Source organism: Mauremys reevesii, linkage group 8 (assembly GCF_016161935.1).
Source record: "Mauremys reevesii isolate NIE-2019 linkage group 8, ASM1616193v1, whole genome shotgun sequence".
Lineage (NCBI taxonomy): Eukaryota > Metazoa > Chordata > Testudines > Geoemydidae > Mauremys > Mauremys reevesii.
Window position 1 is genome coordinate 36,687,286 of NC_052630.1, and position 17,562 is coordinate 36,704,847.

Sequence of the window (17,562 nt, forward strand, 5' to 3'; positions counted from 1 at the left end):
ATATGAGTTTTCAGGGATTCATATTTATCTAAGTAATCTCAATTGGCAAATGTAAAGACTATTGCTTTGGTGCGCTAAACAGGAGCAATCGTTTGACTGGCAAGATGTCATGGTGGATTATATAATGCATAAAATACAAGGGGGAATGGGGAGCTAGAAAGAGAGAGCAACATACACACACACACAGAGAGAGAGAGAGAGAGAGAGAGAGAGAGAGATGGGAAAAACTTGGCCACTGTTCCTGCCTGTTCTGGGCACCTTGCGGATACTTATGGAATATTCCTGCCTAAGCATCTCTAAGGTGTTCACCATTATCTGTTTTGATAAACACACACATGATGACCATCTGATGACAAAATATGAAAAACACAGAATGAAGGTACAATAAATTATTACAATTGAACAGTTATGTAGTTCAATAATTTCTCGTAGGTTCAAGTCTATTAATATAATTTGTATAAAATATTTTCCCACACTCTTAGGTTAACACTGATTCCTTCACCATAGAAGAGTCATAGAGATGTGACCACCCAACATTTCACATATTTTAAAGACTTGGGAATTTTTTGTCGGATTTATTTACTGAGAGAAGATCAGTACACTTCAATGTTTGCGAATGAATTTTTCCTACTATTCGTAACAGAACACATATATCATAATAGGGTATCTTTTGCGGCAAATCATTTTGTAAAATAACAATACATAAAATACAAAAATATTTTTCACACACTTGTCTTGCTAATAAATAACTGAAATTTAAAGAAAAAGACAGACATTGAGGAAAATTATCAGAAATGAAAAATAATACATCGTAGGGGCCAGCAATTAGCAAAACTCCCACTGCTATCTAAGGGCGTAGATTCATACCATCAAATTACAGATCTATAATTTCCAATAATAATATAAGCTGTTTTAAATTTTAAATTAAAAAACCACAATACTGAAAACCAATGGCGTCATCAGAATATTAAACCACCACGAAAAAAGTATATACATTACAAAGAAAATAGTGTTACAGCTATTTTAAAATAAACCTGTCATTGTTTACTTACACATTCACAGACACATGGTGTCGCTGTCCCCTAAAAATCCGTTTCAATAAGAAAAGAAACACATAGCTCCACCTTCAAGAAACGTCAGGAGGGCTCCCGGATGCGAGAGAACTAGATTAAATTAAACTGCTTTCAGAAGTACCGCATCCCCCTCATTCACGGGTCTCTGCTGTTCGCTCAGTTAAAAACTGATTTATAAACCCGCACCCCGTGTCCGCGATGGCTGTTCTCCGGCGAGACTCCCTAGTAACCAGGCAGCTGCTGCGGCTGGTTCTGTTGCACACGGCCTGGGAGGTGGGCAGCGGCCAGGTCCGTTATTCCGTGCCGGAGGAATCCAAACACGGCACCTTTGTGGGCCGCCTGGCCCAGGACCTGGGGCTGGAGGCGGCGGAGCTGGTGTCTCGGATATTCCGGATGGTCTCCAGCGGCAGGAGAGACTATTTTGAGGTAAATTTGCAGAGCGGCGTTTTGTTTGTTAATTCGCGACTAGACAGGGAAGAGCTGTGCGGCCAGAGCCCCCTGTGCGCCATTGACCTGGAGGTGATAGTGGACAAACCCCTGAGGATATTTCACGTGGAAGTGGAGATACAGGATATAAACGATAATGCTCCTGTTTTTTCGGCAAGTGACTTAAATATATTTATTGCAGAATCTAGATTACCAGGCTCTCGATTCCCGCTAGAGGGCGCATCTGACGCAGATATTGGAACAAACTCTCTGCTAACCTATAAACTCAGCCCAAGCGAACATTTCACTCTTGATGTCACAACTAACGACGACCAAATTAAATCTGCAGAAGTTGAGTTAAAGAAATCTCTGGACAGAGAGGAAACCCCTGAGCATCGTTTATTACTCACAGCCACTGATGGGGGCAAACCGGAGCTCAGCGGCACAGTTCAGCTGGTGATCACGGTACTGGATGTGAATGATAACGCGCCTGTATTTAATCAATCAGTTTATAAGGTCCAAATGCTAGAAGGTTCAGCTAATGGGACATTAGTCATCAAAGTTAACGCCACAGACTTGGATGAAGGTATTTATAAGGATATTACATATGCCTTTAGCAGTCTTGTTCCTCCCTATGTTAAGGACATGTTTAAAATACATGGAAATTCTGGTGAAATCAGGGTTAAAGGGAAAATGGATTTCGAATACATTAACTTGTACGAAATTCAAGTTTCGGCCAAGGATAAGGGGAATCCCCCACTGGCTGGACACTGCAAAGTCGTGGTGGAAGTTTTAGACGTGAACGATAACGCACCAGAAATAACAGTCTCTTCTCAATCTCTGCCGGTGCCTGAGGACGCTCCCCCGGGGACAGTGGTGGCTCTTATTAGCGTCTCTGACCGGGACTCGGGAAACAACGGCAAAGTCACCTGCTCCATCCCCCCGAACCTGCCCTTTCGGCTCGTCTCCACCTTTAAGAATTATCACTCGCTGGTGCTGGCGGAGGCCGTGGATCGGGAGCGAGTGTCTGAATATAAGCTCGTGGTGACAGCCAGAGACGGAGGGGCCCCGTCTCTCTCCGCCAGCAGCAGCATTTTGGTGCCGATCGCGGATGTGAACGATAACGCCCCCGCTTTCCCTCAGCCCATTTACACGGTGTTTGTGAAGGAAAACAACCCTCCCGGGGCCCATCTCTTGACCGTGTCGGCCTCGGACCCGGACCTGAGGGAAAACGCCTTTGTGAGCTACTCGGTGGTGGAGCGAAGTGTGGGAGAGCAGCCCCTGTCCAGCTACATCTCGGTGCACTCGGAGAGCGGGCACATCTATGCCCTGCAGCCCTTTGACTACGAGGAGCTGCAAGTGCTGCAGTTCCAGGTGAGCGCGAGGGACGCCGGGTTGCCGTCGCTGTGCGGGAACGTGACTGTGCAGCTCTTTGTCCTGGATGCAAATGACAACGCGCCCACAGTGTCCCCGGCCGGCTCCGTCCGCGGCTCGCCCGGGCCCGAGCTGGTTCCGCTGTCGGCGGGCGCAGGGCACGTGGTGGGCAAGATCCGAGCGGTGGATGCGGATTCCGGCTACAACGCGTGGCTTCGCTACGAAGTGCAGGAGCCCGGGGCTGCGGGGCCTTTCCGGGTGGGTGTGTACAGCGGGGAGATCAGCACGACGCGGGCCTTGGAGGAGGCGGACGGCCCCAGCCAGAGACTCGTGATTCTGGTGAAGGACCATGGGGAGCCGTCGCTGTCAGCGACAGCCACTGTCAGCCTGTCCCTGGTGGAGAGTCCCCAGGCAGTGAAATGGGACTCGAGGCCAAGGGGCGGGAGCGAAGGGCCCTTGGTTGACATGAACGTGTCTTTAATGATCGCCATTTGCTCGGTGTCCGGGCTGTTTGTGCTGGTGATTGTCGTGTACGTTGGCCTGAGATGCCACCTGGGTCCGGAAGTGATGTGCGGTCCTGGGAAAGCCACCGTGGTGTGCTCGAGCGAGGTGGGGAGTTGGTCCTGTTCCCAGCGCCAGAGCCGGAACTTGTGTGTAGGGGAAGGCACCGCCAAGAATGACCTCATGGTTTTCAGCCCCAACTTTCCTAACTCTGCAGAGAACGGGGAGCACGAGAAACTACAGGGAGCACAGGTGAGTCTGATGTAACTGTATGTGGAATGTTTCTTACGATATATCTAAAGAATTGTGGCTAGATTTCAATATGAAATTTGTTTGGTCTGTAGAATAACATGTCATTTACCATCTAAGGAACAATTTCTTCATATAGGGTCTATGTTCATTTAGGGTATACTCTGGAGAGCTGTATGCGTGAAAAACACCTGCGACTGTTTTTCTTCGATATAGTCTGGCATCCATTTGCCGTGTTTCCGATTATTTGTTTACCAAGTGTAAAGGGCGAATAGTTTTCGAGATACTGTTTGAATGCACATAGTCTACGTGTTTGTAAGATTCAAATCATGAGGCTTTAAATATTAGCTGAAAGAAATACTAAGCATGGAGATCTTTTCTCTGCATACGTTTTTTTAAGATAAAGATATCCACTTTTTCTCATTGTACTCCAATCTTCAAGAACATGCAGGCGACCTAATACTTCGTGTGCTATGAAATAATGGGAGTAAATAAATGCTTTGTTTCTGTCAAGCTGTGTCTGCTTGGAAAGATGTAATTTAGTGCGGCAGGGTTAGCATCAAGGCATGAAGTTTCCTACCATGGAACCTGTTCAACATTGAAAAAATTGATACAAAAGGAGATACATTTAGTGTTGAAGTGTGCGACAGACATTACTACAGGGTTATTGTAATGTGGTTATTTATGTGTATACTTTCAAGATTGTAGACAACATTTTATAACTAAACAATATTTTGTAATCAGAAGGATAAATCACATGCAGTATTTGGTCAAGTTTGATGCCCATCTGTTCCTTGGCCAATTAATATTTTAATAATTATTTGGTGGACCCCTCTTCTCTTAATAAAATGTTCCATCAAGATCAATATAGTCTCAGAGTATCCCTTAGCAGAAATATGATGTCACTCTTTATCTTTGTCTTTAGCTAAAGGTCTATCTCAGCCTTGAAAGAGCATTCTCTTTTCTTCTCACTGAGTCACTGGTGGCCCTTGCTACACCTGTTATTCACTGTTTTCCATTCCATAAGTCTTCGCTTTTACGTTTGCAGTAGGGGCATTTTTACATTTCCATATTACAATTCTACCACATTAAATGCATGTATTTATCAGCGTTATCAGCATCTTTTCTTTTAGGGCTAGATTGTGACACTCTGAGACCTACCTTTCTCCACAAGTAGTTCCATTTAGTTTAATGAGACTTGGCGCCAAGGGCTATTCAAAGTTTGTAAAGTTACCACAATCTAGCCCATGTCGATGTAGCTGATATTGGAAATATAAATAACTGTTGTTGAATGAAGAGCAACTGGAAACATTTTAATGGAAAATGTTATGGTGCTAATAAACTATCTGGGAGTTGGAAGCCAGTTTTAAATCTCCGGTTTTGTCATCAGGAATTTAGAACTTGCCCATGATATCTCCAAATGTGGAGTGGAGCCCGCTTGCTTTACTCCGGCTAGCGTTTTCTTTGACTTCACTGAAAATAGGAATCGCTGCTAGACAAAAATGCCTGGAATTGTTGGAAAAGGGTCGTTACAAGGAATATGACCCAGCAATTCAGATGAAAGTGCAAATGGAGACATGTATTACTAATCATGTTCCATTTTATCCAAACCGGCTTTTACTTTCTAACCCCAAACAATTAGAATTTCTTGTTCCAGGTTTTCTCTGTTAATGTCTCACAGACGTGCAGTGTGGAATGAGAAACCTTTCACCATAGCTGATAAAGGAGAGATTTTACTATGATATAAAGAAGTCCTGTCTTTTCCTCCAAAGTCAGAAAAATACTGATTGATTTAGTGCAATGTTTTAAAGATGTGGAGGGGAATGTAAATGTGATAAAATTCTGGGCTTCTCAGCTATAGGGACACGCAAAGGAAAACACACTGTAGTATGTGTGTCCAGTGGTATGGAAAATGGAAACACTAAAATGGAAGAGGGTTTCTGACTGAGTTTGTTTCAGTAGAGGATAGATTGTGGGGAGGAGTGTAAGGGGTGCTGGTAGTATTGTTCCAAGCTCCCCCCAGAAAATAAACTCTGTCCTTGTGAGTAGCCAGAATGAGGCGCCGCATAGGAAATTTGTGGTCCTCAGTGATCCTTTGAGGTCGAGGATGATCTCTTTCAAAGGTTTTATTGATTATGGGTCCTTTTCTGACTGAGGAGTCTGATCCTTGAGCTGCATGTTCCTTGGCAGATGTTGAAGATGGTGTTGGAAGTCAAGGTTGGGACACAATTGCTGCATGACAGTTGTCTTTCCTTTCTTCTCTGGCATTTTTCTGCGATCAGGGCAAGGTGATTTTCCTCAAAATTGGACATTCCTTCTCTGACAAGTCTTTGCCAGTTATTCCTATTCTGGGCTACTGTCTCCTAGTGTGTGGTGTCGATGCCACATCTCTTGATGTTTATCCTGAGAGTGTCTTTAAAGCATTTCTTTTGACCTCCCCATTTCCTTTCTTCTTTGGTGAGTTAGGTGTACAACAACTGATTTGATAAGCGTACATCAGGCATGCACACACAGTGCCCGCTCCACCTCAGCCGGTGCTGGGATAATCAGGGCCTCAACAATGAAGATGTTGTCCTCTGTGAGGACACTGACATTAGTGCAGCGATCCTCCCACCTTACGTTGATCTTCTGAAGAAAGTCCTGGTACTGGTGTTCCAGGTTTTTCAGGTGTTTTCTGTAGGTCACCCAAGTCTCACAGCCACAGAGGAGAGTTGGGATTACCACTGCCCCATAAACTAAAAGTCAAGTACCAGTTCTGATATCATGATTGTTGAACACCCAGCGAGACAGTCTGCCAAAGGCAAGGCTGGCACAGTGGATTCTGTGCTGAATATCGATGTCTATGTCTGCCATTTCTGAGAGATGGCTGTAAAGATAGGCAAAGTATTCTACATTTTCCAGTTCTTCTCTGTCAGTGTAGATCTTCCCTGCTGGGTCTTATGATTCACTGGGAGCTGGCTGGTGGAGAACTTTTGTTTTGCCAATGTTGACAGTTAGCCCTAGGCTTTTGTAAGCTTCAGAGAAGCAATTAAGGGATGTCTATAGATCCTCTTTTGGGTGTTCAACTACAGCACAATCATCTGTGTACTGGAATTCAGTTATTGTTGCCGATATTACTTTAGTTCTGGTACAGATATGAGAAAGGTTGAAGAGGTTGCCGTCAGTCTGATATTGGATGCCAATGCCCTGAGGTAGGTGGTCTTGGGTTAACATCTCTATAGAGGCTAAGAAAATGGAGAAAAGGATGGGTGTTTTATGCCAGTTCAGATGGCAAAGGGCTCAGAGGTAGAGCCACTGCACAGGATGGAGGCAGTCGTGGAGGAGTCTTACAATGATGATAAATTTGCTTGGGCAGCCAAACTTTGACATGATTTTCCACAGAGCCTCATGGTTGACAGAGTCAAAGGCTTTGGTTAGATTGATAAAGGCCATGTACAGCTCCCAATGTTGTTCTTGACATTTTTCCTGGATCTGCCTGGCTGTGAAAATCATTTCATTGGTGCTTTGTGATGGTTTTAAGCCACACTGGGACTCTGGAAGTACTTCCTCTGCAAGAGGGAGCAAGATAGAGCAGGCAATTCAATAAGAGTCTAGCAAGAATCTTCCCAGCAATGGAGAGGAGGGCAATGCCTTGATAGTTGCCACAGTTGGCTCTCTCTCCCTTTCTGAAAATGTTTAGCATTACATAAGTAATCAGGGATTTCTTCTGTATGCTAGATTTTGAGGAGCAGCAAATGAAGTTTGTTAGTCAGTGTTTCTCCTACCACTTTCAGTACTTCAACTGGTATGCAATCAGGACCTGGTGCTTTATTGTTCTTTATTTGCTTAATTGCTTTGCGGACCTCTTTAGGTGTTGGTGGGTTGTCACGAGTTTCCCAGATTGGGTGCTGAGGGATGGAGTCTATGGTGTCATCAGTCACACTCGATTTTAGATTTAGAATCTTTTGGTACTGTTTCTTCCAGCTCTCTTTGATGGATTCATTATTTTTTAGAAAGCTACTACCATCTCTGGATCTCAGTGGTGTGGGGCCTCATGAGCTTGGTCTGTACAGAGGCTTTGTCTCACAGAAAAAGTTCTGCATATCATGTCTGTCAACGAATGCTTGGATTTCTTTTGCTTTGTCCTTCCACCATTTGTATTTGATTTCTCAGATCCTCCTTTGAACTTCAGCTTTGAGCTGATGGAGAGAGCTCCGCTTCTGGCTTTCCTCTTCTGGTCCAAAAGGGCTGTGATCTCAATATTGTTGTCTTCAAACCAGCAGGTAGCAAGGCCAATGGATTCCTCGCAGACCTCATGGATGGTCTATTTTAGGGCTTCCCAGGCTTCTGTGACATGTGTGTTGTCATTTCCAGTTGCATATATGGTCAGTTTTTCACTGAGGAGTGCTTGGTGCACGGAGGATTGAAGTCTTTGGATGTTGTATTGCCTTCTGTGTGATATGGGTTGCTTTCTATGTTTTGGTGCAATCATGATGGACACAACTGACCTCACCAGATGGTGGTCAGTCCAGCAATCATTGGGTCCTCTCATGACATGGGTGATTTGAACAAATTATGCAGGTATTCAAAATAGGGATGTAAATATCATGTAAAAAGTTAACCATTTACATTATTAAAATTATATCATTTAACCGGTTGACTGATGTTGCTCCCACCAGGGTGACACAGCCAGGGCTGGGGCTGAGGTCAGCCTGCCGGCTGCCACAGGACTGCTAGGGCTGGGGTTAGCTGGCCGGCCAGCACAGGGCAGCCAGGGCTGGGGTCACTCTGATGGGCTGGCATGGCCAAGGCTGGAGTCCCTCCAGCCAGGGCCAGCTCCAAGCACCAGCGCAGAAAATGCTGGCTGGCCAATGGAAAGTGACAGCACGTCCGGGTGGCGGGTCCCTCAGTCCCTCTTGTAGGAAAGGACCATCTGCCGAATTGCCGCCGAAGAATCAAGTGGTGCAGTAAAGCAGCTGCTGAAGTGCCTCCGATTGTGGCTTTTTTTCCTCTTCGCTGCTTGGGGTGGCAAAAAAGCTGGAGCCAGCCAGCCCTGCTTCCATCTGAGGCTGAGATCACTCTGGCTGGCATGGGGTGGCCAGGGTTGGGGCTGTTCTGGCCAGCATAGGGCTGGGTCTGCTCCACCTGGTTGGCCCAGGGCTGGGTCTGCTCCAGAGGGTATGCAGGGGGTTAACGGTTAAGGTCAGTTAATGGTAAGTCTAATGCTTACCGGTTAATCAGTTAACCATTGAACATTTTACATCTCTAATTCAAAACATGATTTCTGTGTTGCTTGGCTGCTCAATTAGGTTTCTCAAACTTTGTTCAACTTTCCTGATTGGAGAAAAATAAATGATGGCATCTTCGAAAGGACAGCTACTTTGACACCAGAATGTAGGGTCTCACAGTGAATTGTGTAGATCTATGAACCTCCTTCTCCTTTGTTTATGAAGAAGGAAAGTGTTATTAGTGTTGACATTTAAAGTATCACCACTGTCCATCTGAGTTAACTCCCTCTCAGATTCCGGAGGCAGGTCACATCTCTCAGAGCTATTTTTCCAGGTTCTTTGCAGACTCACCTCTGCATCAGTTACATTTGGTTCACATTTGTTCATGGTTGAGATTTGCTCCTCAGCCATAACAGTGGGTTTTTTATGATGATGATCAAATAAGAAAAAGATAGTAGACTGATATGGTACATGGGATGATACCGGTGTTAGCCCTAGTTTGACAGTTTTCTGTTACTCTCTGTGAGGCCTGGTCTACACTGGTGGTGGGGGGGATCGATCTAAGATATGCAACTTCAGCTACGAGAATAGCATAGCTGAAATCGACGTATCTTAGATCAACTTAGAATCACTTACTTCATGTCCTCACAGCGCGGGATTGACGGCTGCCGCTCCCTTGTCGCCTTTGTTTCTGCCTCCCAACGAGCTGGAGTTCAGCAGTCGATGGGAGAATGATCAGGAATCAATTTATTGCATCTACACTACACGCGATAAATTGATCCCTGATAGATTGATCGCTACCCGCCGATCCGGCCGTAGTGTAGATGTACCCTTAGAAGAGACTGACGACAAAAGCTGCTGCACTAATGGCAGGGGCGGCTCTAGGATTTCCACTGCCCCAAGCACGGCCGCACGCCGCGGGGGGTGCTCTGGCGGTTGCGGGTCCCGCGGCTGCGGTGAACCTCCCGCAGACGTGCCTGTGGAGGGTCCGCTGGTCCCGCGGCTCCGGTGGACCTCCCACAGGCATGCCTGCCGCCCTCCCGCGGGATGCCACCCCAAGCGCGCGTTTGGCGCGCTGGGGTCTGGAGCCGGCCCTGACTAATGGGGGATTGGAATAATGAAAACATGAATGGGGAACTTTCCCAAAAGCTTTTCTTTTCCCTAATTTTTAAGAAACTTGAATTTATACAATTACAGACATCCAAGATATACAGATGCTCACTAATATTAAATAAAGATAATATCTGTGTTTATAAAAATTGAGAATAATTTGATTATTAAATTTGAATTTTAAATGATAAAGACAATGAAAGAGAAAATAAATTTGTTGCAGCCATTTGGTAAAGACCAACGATGCCCATGATGGGAGAAAAAATAACAGTGGAAGCTCCTTTTGCAAAATAACCAAGAGCTGAAAATAGACTCTAAGGAGGATAGAATTTATTTTTTCCCAAAATTTTCTGAATGATCAAGGTATGTTAGACAACTAAAATGATAACTAGCTTGCTTTTACAGGTGTTTACAGGTTGTATTTTAGCTTATTTTTCTCACTTACATAAAAATGTAACTGCTAGTTCCAATAAGGAGAATTATAATTAAGTTGCACTATAAAACCCCAGCCATATCAATTGATCATTGACATCCAAAGTAAATTGGTGATATTGTTCCATTGAATTAATATAATTTTTATTCACATTTAACATCCTAGTTTAGTGTAACTGATTTGTTTTCTATAACTGATTTGTGATCTCATTGTAGCATATAATATCATGTATGTAGTGCACACTGTAATGTACTTTGTACATATATAACAGGGGTAGGCAACCTATGGCACGTGTGCCCAAGGCGGCAGGCGAGCTGATTTTCAGTGGCACTCACACTGCCTGGGTCCTGGCCACCGGTCCGGGGAGATCTGCATTTTAATTTAATTTTAAATGAAGCTTCTTAAACATTTTAAAAACCTTATTTACTTTACATACAACAATAGTTTAGTTATATATTATAGACTTAGGCCTTCAAAGCTAGCGCCGCCGCAGCAGCAGCGCAGCAAGCGCTTTGAAGCGCTAAGCCAGTGCTGGGAGAAGAGTGCTGCCCTCTCTCTGTCCTCACTCCACTCCACCTGGGGGGGACAGGGGGAGCGCGGAGCGGCAGCAGCCGCTGGGGCTTTTGATTACACTGGCTTAGCGCGCAGCGCAGCAGCGCTGCGCTGCAGAGGGTGTGTTTTCACACCCTGCTGCAGCGCTGCAAATTTGTAAGTGTAGCCAAGCCCTTAGAGAAAGAGACCTTCTAAAAACATTAAAATGTATTACTGGCACACAAAACCTTAAATTAGAGTGAATAAATGAAGACTCGGCACACCACTTCTGAAAGGTTGCCGACCCCTGATATATAACATCATACATGAATATTATATCCACATACAGTTTTGTCCTCCAGTCATTTGCTCTTCTACCTCCCTTTAGCACTAAACCTCATGGACCTGGCATAGGACATGGTATTTAACAGACTGGAGCTGGCAACAGTGTTATCAGCAAAAGTTACCTCAAATTAGAATACAATAAAGCAAGCCTCTTGTTTTGTTTTTAAATTTTGATCTGTGATCATATGAATTTAAGAGTCTTTTTCATGCAACCACTTGAATAATTTTATAATGAGATTTCATCCAACAGTGCTATAATTGTTACTTTAGAGTAGAAGGAATCCAAGACTGCTATTGACTATTATAAACTAGAGCTGTCGATTCATCACAGTTAACTCATGTGATAAACTCAGAAAAATTAATTGTGATTAAAAAAATTAATTACAATTAACCGCACTGTTAAATAATATAATATCAATTGAAATTTGTTACATATTTTTGGATGTTTTTCTACATTTTCAAATATATTGATTTAAATTACAACACAGAATACAAAGTGGACTGTGCTCACTTTGTATTATTATTTTTATTATAAATATTTGCACTGTAAAAATGATAAACAAAAGAAATAGTATTTTCCAACTTACCTCATACAAGTACTGTAGTGCAATCTCTTTATTGTGAAAAATAAAACTTACAAATGTAGATATTTTTGTTCTATAACTGCACACAAAAACAAAACAATGTAAAACTTTAGAGCCTACAAGTCCACTCAGTCCTACTTCTTGTTCAGCCAATCACCAAGACAAACAAGTTTGTTTACATTTATGGGAGATACTGCTGCTTGCTTCTTATTTACAATGACACCTGAAAGTGAGAGCAGGCATTCACATGACATTTTTGTAGCCAGCATTGCAAGGTATTTACGTGCCAGATATGCTAAACATTTGTATGACCCTTCATGCTTTGGCCACCATTCCAGAAGACATGCTTCCATGCTGATGATGCTCATTTAAAAAATAGTGTGTTAATTAAATTTGTAACTGAACTCCTTGGAGGAAAATTGTATGTCTCCTCTTCTGTTTTACCCACATTCTGCCATATAGTTCATGTTACAGCAGTCTTGGATGATGAGTCAGCCAGTTTGTTTTAAGAACACTTTCACAGAAGATTTGACAAAATACAAAGAAGGTACTAATGTGAGATTTTTAAAAATAGCTACAGCACTCAACCCAAGGTTTCAGAATATGAAATGCCTTCCAAAAGCTGAGAGGGAGGAGGTGTGGAGCATGCTTTCAGAAGTCTTAAAAGAGCAACACTCTGATGCAGAAAATACAGAACCGGAGCCAGTGCTCAGATGTTAATTTTACTCACACAATGCAGAGCTAACTTCTATAGCATAACCTCCAATTCAGCAAAGTATTTAAGCACATGTGTAATTTTACACAAATGAATACATTCATTAAGGTCAACATCAACAGGACATCTCACTTGGTGCACAGTTGCCTTGCTGACCATAGGATAAACCCCGCTGTTCACCCGTCTCCCTAACAGAGGCAAACGCTCTAATTTATTTCATCTTGGGCAAAACCAAAAACCAATCAACAAATCAGCCCCAAAAGAGAGTGACAGAGAGAAAACCAATACATGCAAACGTCTACAATTGTGCAGGTTGTACTCCACACAAATTCAAATAATTAAAAAAAATATTTTTGGTAACGGGAAAATTTCTCAGGCTGAAAGAATGGTAAGTAAAACAGAAAAGTTTTGGGAGCACAGTGAAATTTTTGCACATATCGGATGACATACCACAAAAATATATCAACAACATATATCCACGCTGTAGGATAGTATATTTATCTTTACACTAAGATTTCTAACATTAATTAAAAAGATGGAGGCTAGTATATCAGGGCCAGAAACATACTTTAGTTAATCATGAAGATAACTATTAGAACAAAATAAAACAGTCCCCAGTTTCAGGAGGGAGTTGTTCAATTTTTAAATGAGAACAGCAACATTTGGAAATACTAGAAATTCTGAAATAAATAAAAAAAATCCCTGACGGTTAGAAAGGTACAACCACATTCAGACACATGGTGTCGCTGTTCACTAAAGAAACGGTGTAACAGTATTTACAATTGAACTCCTCCCTCCAGCGAAGGAAAATTACAGTCATTCAGAGCCTGGTGTCTGGACTGAAACCTGTACGCGGATATTTTCCCTCATCTATTTCAATATCTACGAAAGGAGATAACTTAAAAGAACGCACCCCGTGTCCGCGATGGCCCTTCTCCGGCGAGACTCCCTGGTAACCAGGCAGCTGCTGCGGCTGGTTCTGTTGCACACGGCCTGGGAGGTGGGCAGCGGCCAGGTCCGTTATTCCGTGCCGGAGGAATCCAAACACGGCACCTTTGTGGGCCGCCTGGCCCAGGACCTGGGGCTGGAGGTGGCGGAGCTGGTGCCTCGGATGTTCCGGATGGTCTCCAGCGGCAGGAGAGACTATTTTGAGGTAAATTTGCAGAGCGGCGTTTTGTTTGTTAATTCGCGACTAGACAGGGAAGAGCTGTGCGGCCAGAGCCCCCTGTGCGCCATGGACCTGGAGGTGATAGTGGACAAACCCCTGAGGATATTTCACGTGGAAGTGGAGATACAGGATATAAATGACAATGCTCCTGCTTTCCCAGTACCTGAAAAAAATCTATTTATTTTAGAAACCAGACGCCCAGACTCGCGATTTCCACTAGAGGGCGCATCTGATGCAGATATTGGTACAAACTCTCTGCTAACCTATAAACTCAGCCTAAATGAATATTTTAGTGTAGACTTTCAGAAAAATAACGAGCAAAGAAAATCGTTAGTCCTTCTGTTAAAGGAACCTCTGGATAGAGAGGAAACCTCTGAGCATCGTTTATTACTCACTGCTACTGATGGGGGCAAACCGGAGCTCACCGGCACAGTTCAGCTGGTGATCACGGTGCTGGATGCGAATGATAACGCGCCTATATTCAATCAGTCCGTCTATGAAGTGCGTTTGTTAGAAAATGCGGCTAATGGGACATTAATCATTAAACTCAATGCAACCGATTTAGATGAGGGAATTAATAAAGACATTTCATATTCATTTAGTAATTCTTTTAATCCTAATTTAAGAAACATGTTTAGTCTAGATCCAAACACTGGTGAAGTAAGATTTAAAGGAGAATTAGACTTTGAAAATATCAGTTTATATGAACTTCAAATCGAAGCAACTGATAAAAGTGCTTTCCCCTTGACTGGACATTGCACCCTGGTGGTGGAAGTTTTAGACGTGAACGATAACTCCCCTGAACTGGCCGTGACTTCTCTGTCCCTGCCGGTTCCGGAGGACGCTCCCCCGGGGACAGTGGTGGCTCTTATTAGCGTCTCTGACCGGGACTCGGGAAACAACGGCAAAGTCACCTGCTCCATCCCCCCGAACCTGCCCTTTCGGCTCGTCTCCACCTTTAAGAATTATCACTCGCTGGTGCTGGCGGAGGCCGTGGATCGGGAGCGAGTGTCTGAATATAAGCTCGTGGTGACAGCCAGAGACGGAGGGGCCCCGTCTCTCTCGGCCAGCAGCAGCATTTTGGTGCCGATCGCGGATGTGAACGATAACGCCCCCGCTTTCCCTCAGCCCGTTTACACGGTGTTTGTGAAGGAAAACAACCCGCCAGGGGCCCATCTCTTGACCGTGTCGGCCTCGGACCCGGACCTGAGGGAAAACGCCTTTGTGAGCTACTGGGTGGTGGAGCGAAGTGTGGGAGAGCAGCCCCTGTCCAGCTACATCTCGGTGCACTCGGAGAGCGGGCACATCTATGCCCTGCAGCCCTTTGACTACGAGGAGCTGCAAGTGCTGCAGTTCCAGGTGAGCGCGAGGGACGCCGGGTTCCCGTCGCTGTGCGGGAACGTGACTGTGCAGCTCTTTGTCCTGGATGCAAATGACAACGCGCCCGCAGTGTCCCCGGCCGGCTCCGTCGGCGGCTCGCCAGGGCCCGAGCTGGTTCCGCTGTCGGCGGGCGCAGGGCACGTGGTGGGCAAGATCCGAGCGGTGGATGCGGATTCCGGCTACAACGCGTGGCTTCGCTACGAAGTGCAGGAGCCCGGGGCTGCGGGGCCTTTCCGGGTGGGTGTGTACAGCGGGGAGATCAGCACGACGCGGGCCTTGGAGGAGGCGGACGGCCCCAGCCAGGGACTCGTGATCCTGGTGAAGGACCATGGGGAGCCAGCGCTGTCAGCGACAGCCACTGTCAGCCTGTCCCTGGTGGAGAGTCCCCAGGCTGTGAAATGGGACTCGAGGCCAAGGAGCGGGAGCGAAGGGCCCTTGGTTGACATGAACGTGTCTTTAATGATCGCCATTTGCTCGGTGTCCGGGCTGTTTGTGCTGGTGATTGTCGTGTACGTTGGCCTGAGATGCCACCCGGGTCCGGAAGTGATGTGCGGTCCTGGGAAAGCCACCGTGGTGTGCTCGAGCGAGGTGGGGAGTTGGTCCCATTCCCAGCGCCAGAGCCGGAACTTGTGTGTAGGGGAAGGCACCGCCAAGAATGACCTCATGGTTTTCAGCCCCAACTTCCCTCACTCTGTAGAGAACGGGGACAAAGAGAAACATCAGGCGATGAAGCCGAATCTCTGTGGATCGGTGAGTGAGGATGTTCTTTTTTTTATGTCTGAAATTATCTAATCATTTTCTAATTTGGGAGAGAATTTAAGGCTGCTTGAAAGTTTCTAAATATTTTACAAAAGGTCTATTAAAATTAAGACGAATTCGTGTCAAAGTATTCCAAACGTTGCTGACCCCGGCAGGAGAAATGGCTCAGGGGAGTGTTATTCTGTGTGAATAGTGAATCCTCCCCCCTCACCCTCCATTTAATTTGAATTAATGTAAGAACCTGGAATGGCGATGAAAATGGTCCTGTTTATATTTTATATGGAGACCCCAGACGCATTCTGGATTCGGCGCTCCGCTCTTTCAAATGCAATTCCAAACTGCAAGGCAGAAAATACTACATCACGATTGTTCATCTTCTGTAAACTCCCATTGATTTATATGGAACCAATTTCCCACAATTTTCACCAGCTTCACTCTCCTCTTATTTTGGCCTTCTCAGTGATCAAACATTGAGTCGGTGTCAGCAATTTTCAGTGCCTAGTCAATACATTCTGTACAGCAATGATGACTATTTTGTAACGTATTCTTTTTCAGTGGTGACACAGAAAGAAAAATCAGATTTTTTAGCATGTGTCTTTAACCTCAAGGGCACTTTTCTTCTGTTTGGTTCCCTTATGGTAGCTATGCTGTCCTACTGGAATTTTATCACTTTTCTCTTTTACCTATTGGATAGTATATTTTCCTTACAATGAAGTACAAGAATACCATCCGGGAAACGTTTTTTTAAATTATATTTGTTTATTAATTATAGTTCCAGAGTCCTTTATTACACTAAATCACTTGAGGTTTCAGTGGAGCATGGTGAACAAAATCATTGAATAATATTACCCTATATTCAAGGTGTATTTCTGAAATAACTCGTCTTGCTCACAGGAAAAAAAGTACTAAAATAGATTAGTGTTATCTGTTGGCACTACAAGCTGGTCACTAGAATCATAGGGACTCTACTTATAGGTCCTAGATGTCTGATTAATATCAGCTAATGCCCCTCCTCCAGTTATCTCCCCACGGTATTGTTCTATCAGGTGTGATATAGATTATCATTCCCTATAATATTCAGCTATTATCTCATGGTAATGAACACTAACTAATCTTATGAAGAGGAGCATGTTCTTTTTAAAGAAAGGTATCACCATTATTTACTCCAATGGAATGCTTTTTTGACATTTATTTCAGAGTGATTGAAGAGAGCCGATTGTTTTTATTACCTATTTCCCGCTGATTGTACATCCATATACCTGAGTCATTTTAGTTGTTGTTTTCCAGATTTTACTTCTTGTGTGATATTGGGTCAGGGAAAATTATCTGTCTTTGGTCATATCTTTGGTCATAGTTGTTTATAAATTTTATGGGTATATGCTGGTAAGAATAATTGTTGGCTTAACCCCCGTCCTCAGCAAAATATGGGACCATTTTTCTAACAAATTTTACAGAATTGAAAGTTGGATAAAATATAAATTAAACTAATATAGAGTAAGATCACAGGAACATTGGGATTGCCAGACTGGATCAGACCAAAGGGACATTTAGTCCAGTATCCTGTCTCTGACAGTAGCGAGTAGTAGATGCTTCAGAGGAAGGTATAAGAACCCCACAGCAGGCATATGTGGGATATTCTACCCCACTTTTAGGTATCATTCCTATTTCTAATAATTAGAGATTGTCTTAAACCCTGAAGCAAATGGT

At 44.2% G+C, this 17,562-nt stretch overlaps 3 protein-coding genes across 3 annotated transcripts in view; all 3 read left to right on the forward strand.

Moving 5' to 3' along the window:
- LOC120370231 (protocadherin alpha-5-like) overlaps positions 1-17,562 on the forward strand; it is a 269,071-nt gene that overhangs the window by 46,929 nt on the left and 204,580 nt on the right. The window lies entirely within an intron of this gene.
- Positions 1,247-3,892, forward strand: LOC120369819 (protocadherin alpha-3-like). The gene is made up of 2 exons (XM_039483492.1): positions 1,247-3,626; positions 3,780-3,892. Exons 1-2 carry the CDS (start codon positions 1,272-1,274, stop codon positions 3,837-3,839), a joined length of 2,415 nt encoding a protein of 804 aa, XP_039339426.1. The 5' UTR covers positions 1,247-1,271; the 3' UTR covers positions 3,840-3,892.
- Positions 13,473-15,888, forward strand: LOC120370174 (protocadherin alpha-3-like). Its single transcript, XM_039484471.1, has one exon. It carries the CDS (start codon positions 13,474-13,476, stop codon positions 15,886-15,888), a length of 2,415 nt encoding a protein of 804 aa, XP_039340405.1. The 5' UTR covers position 13,473.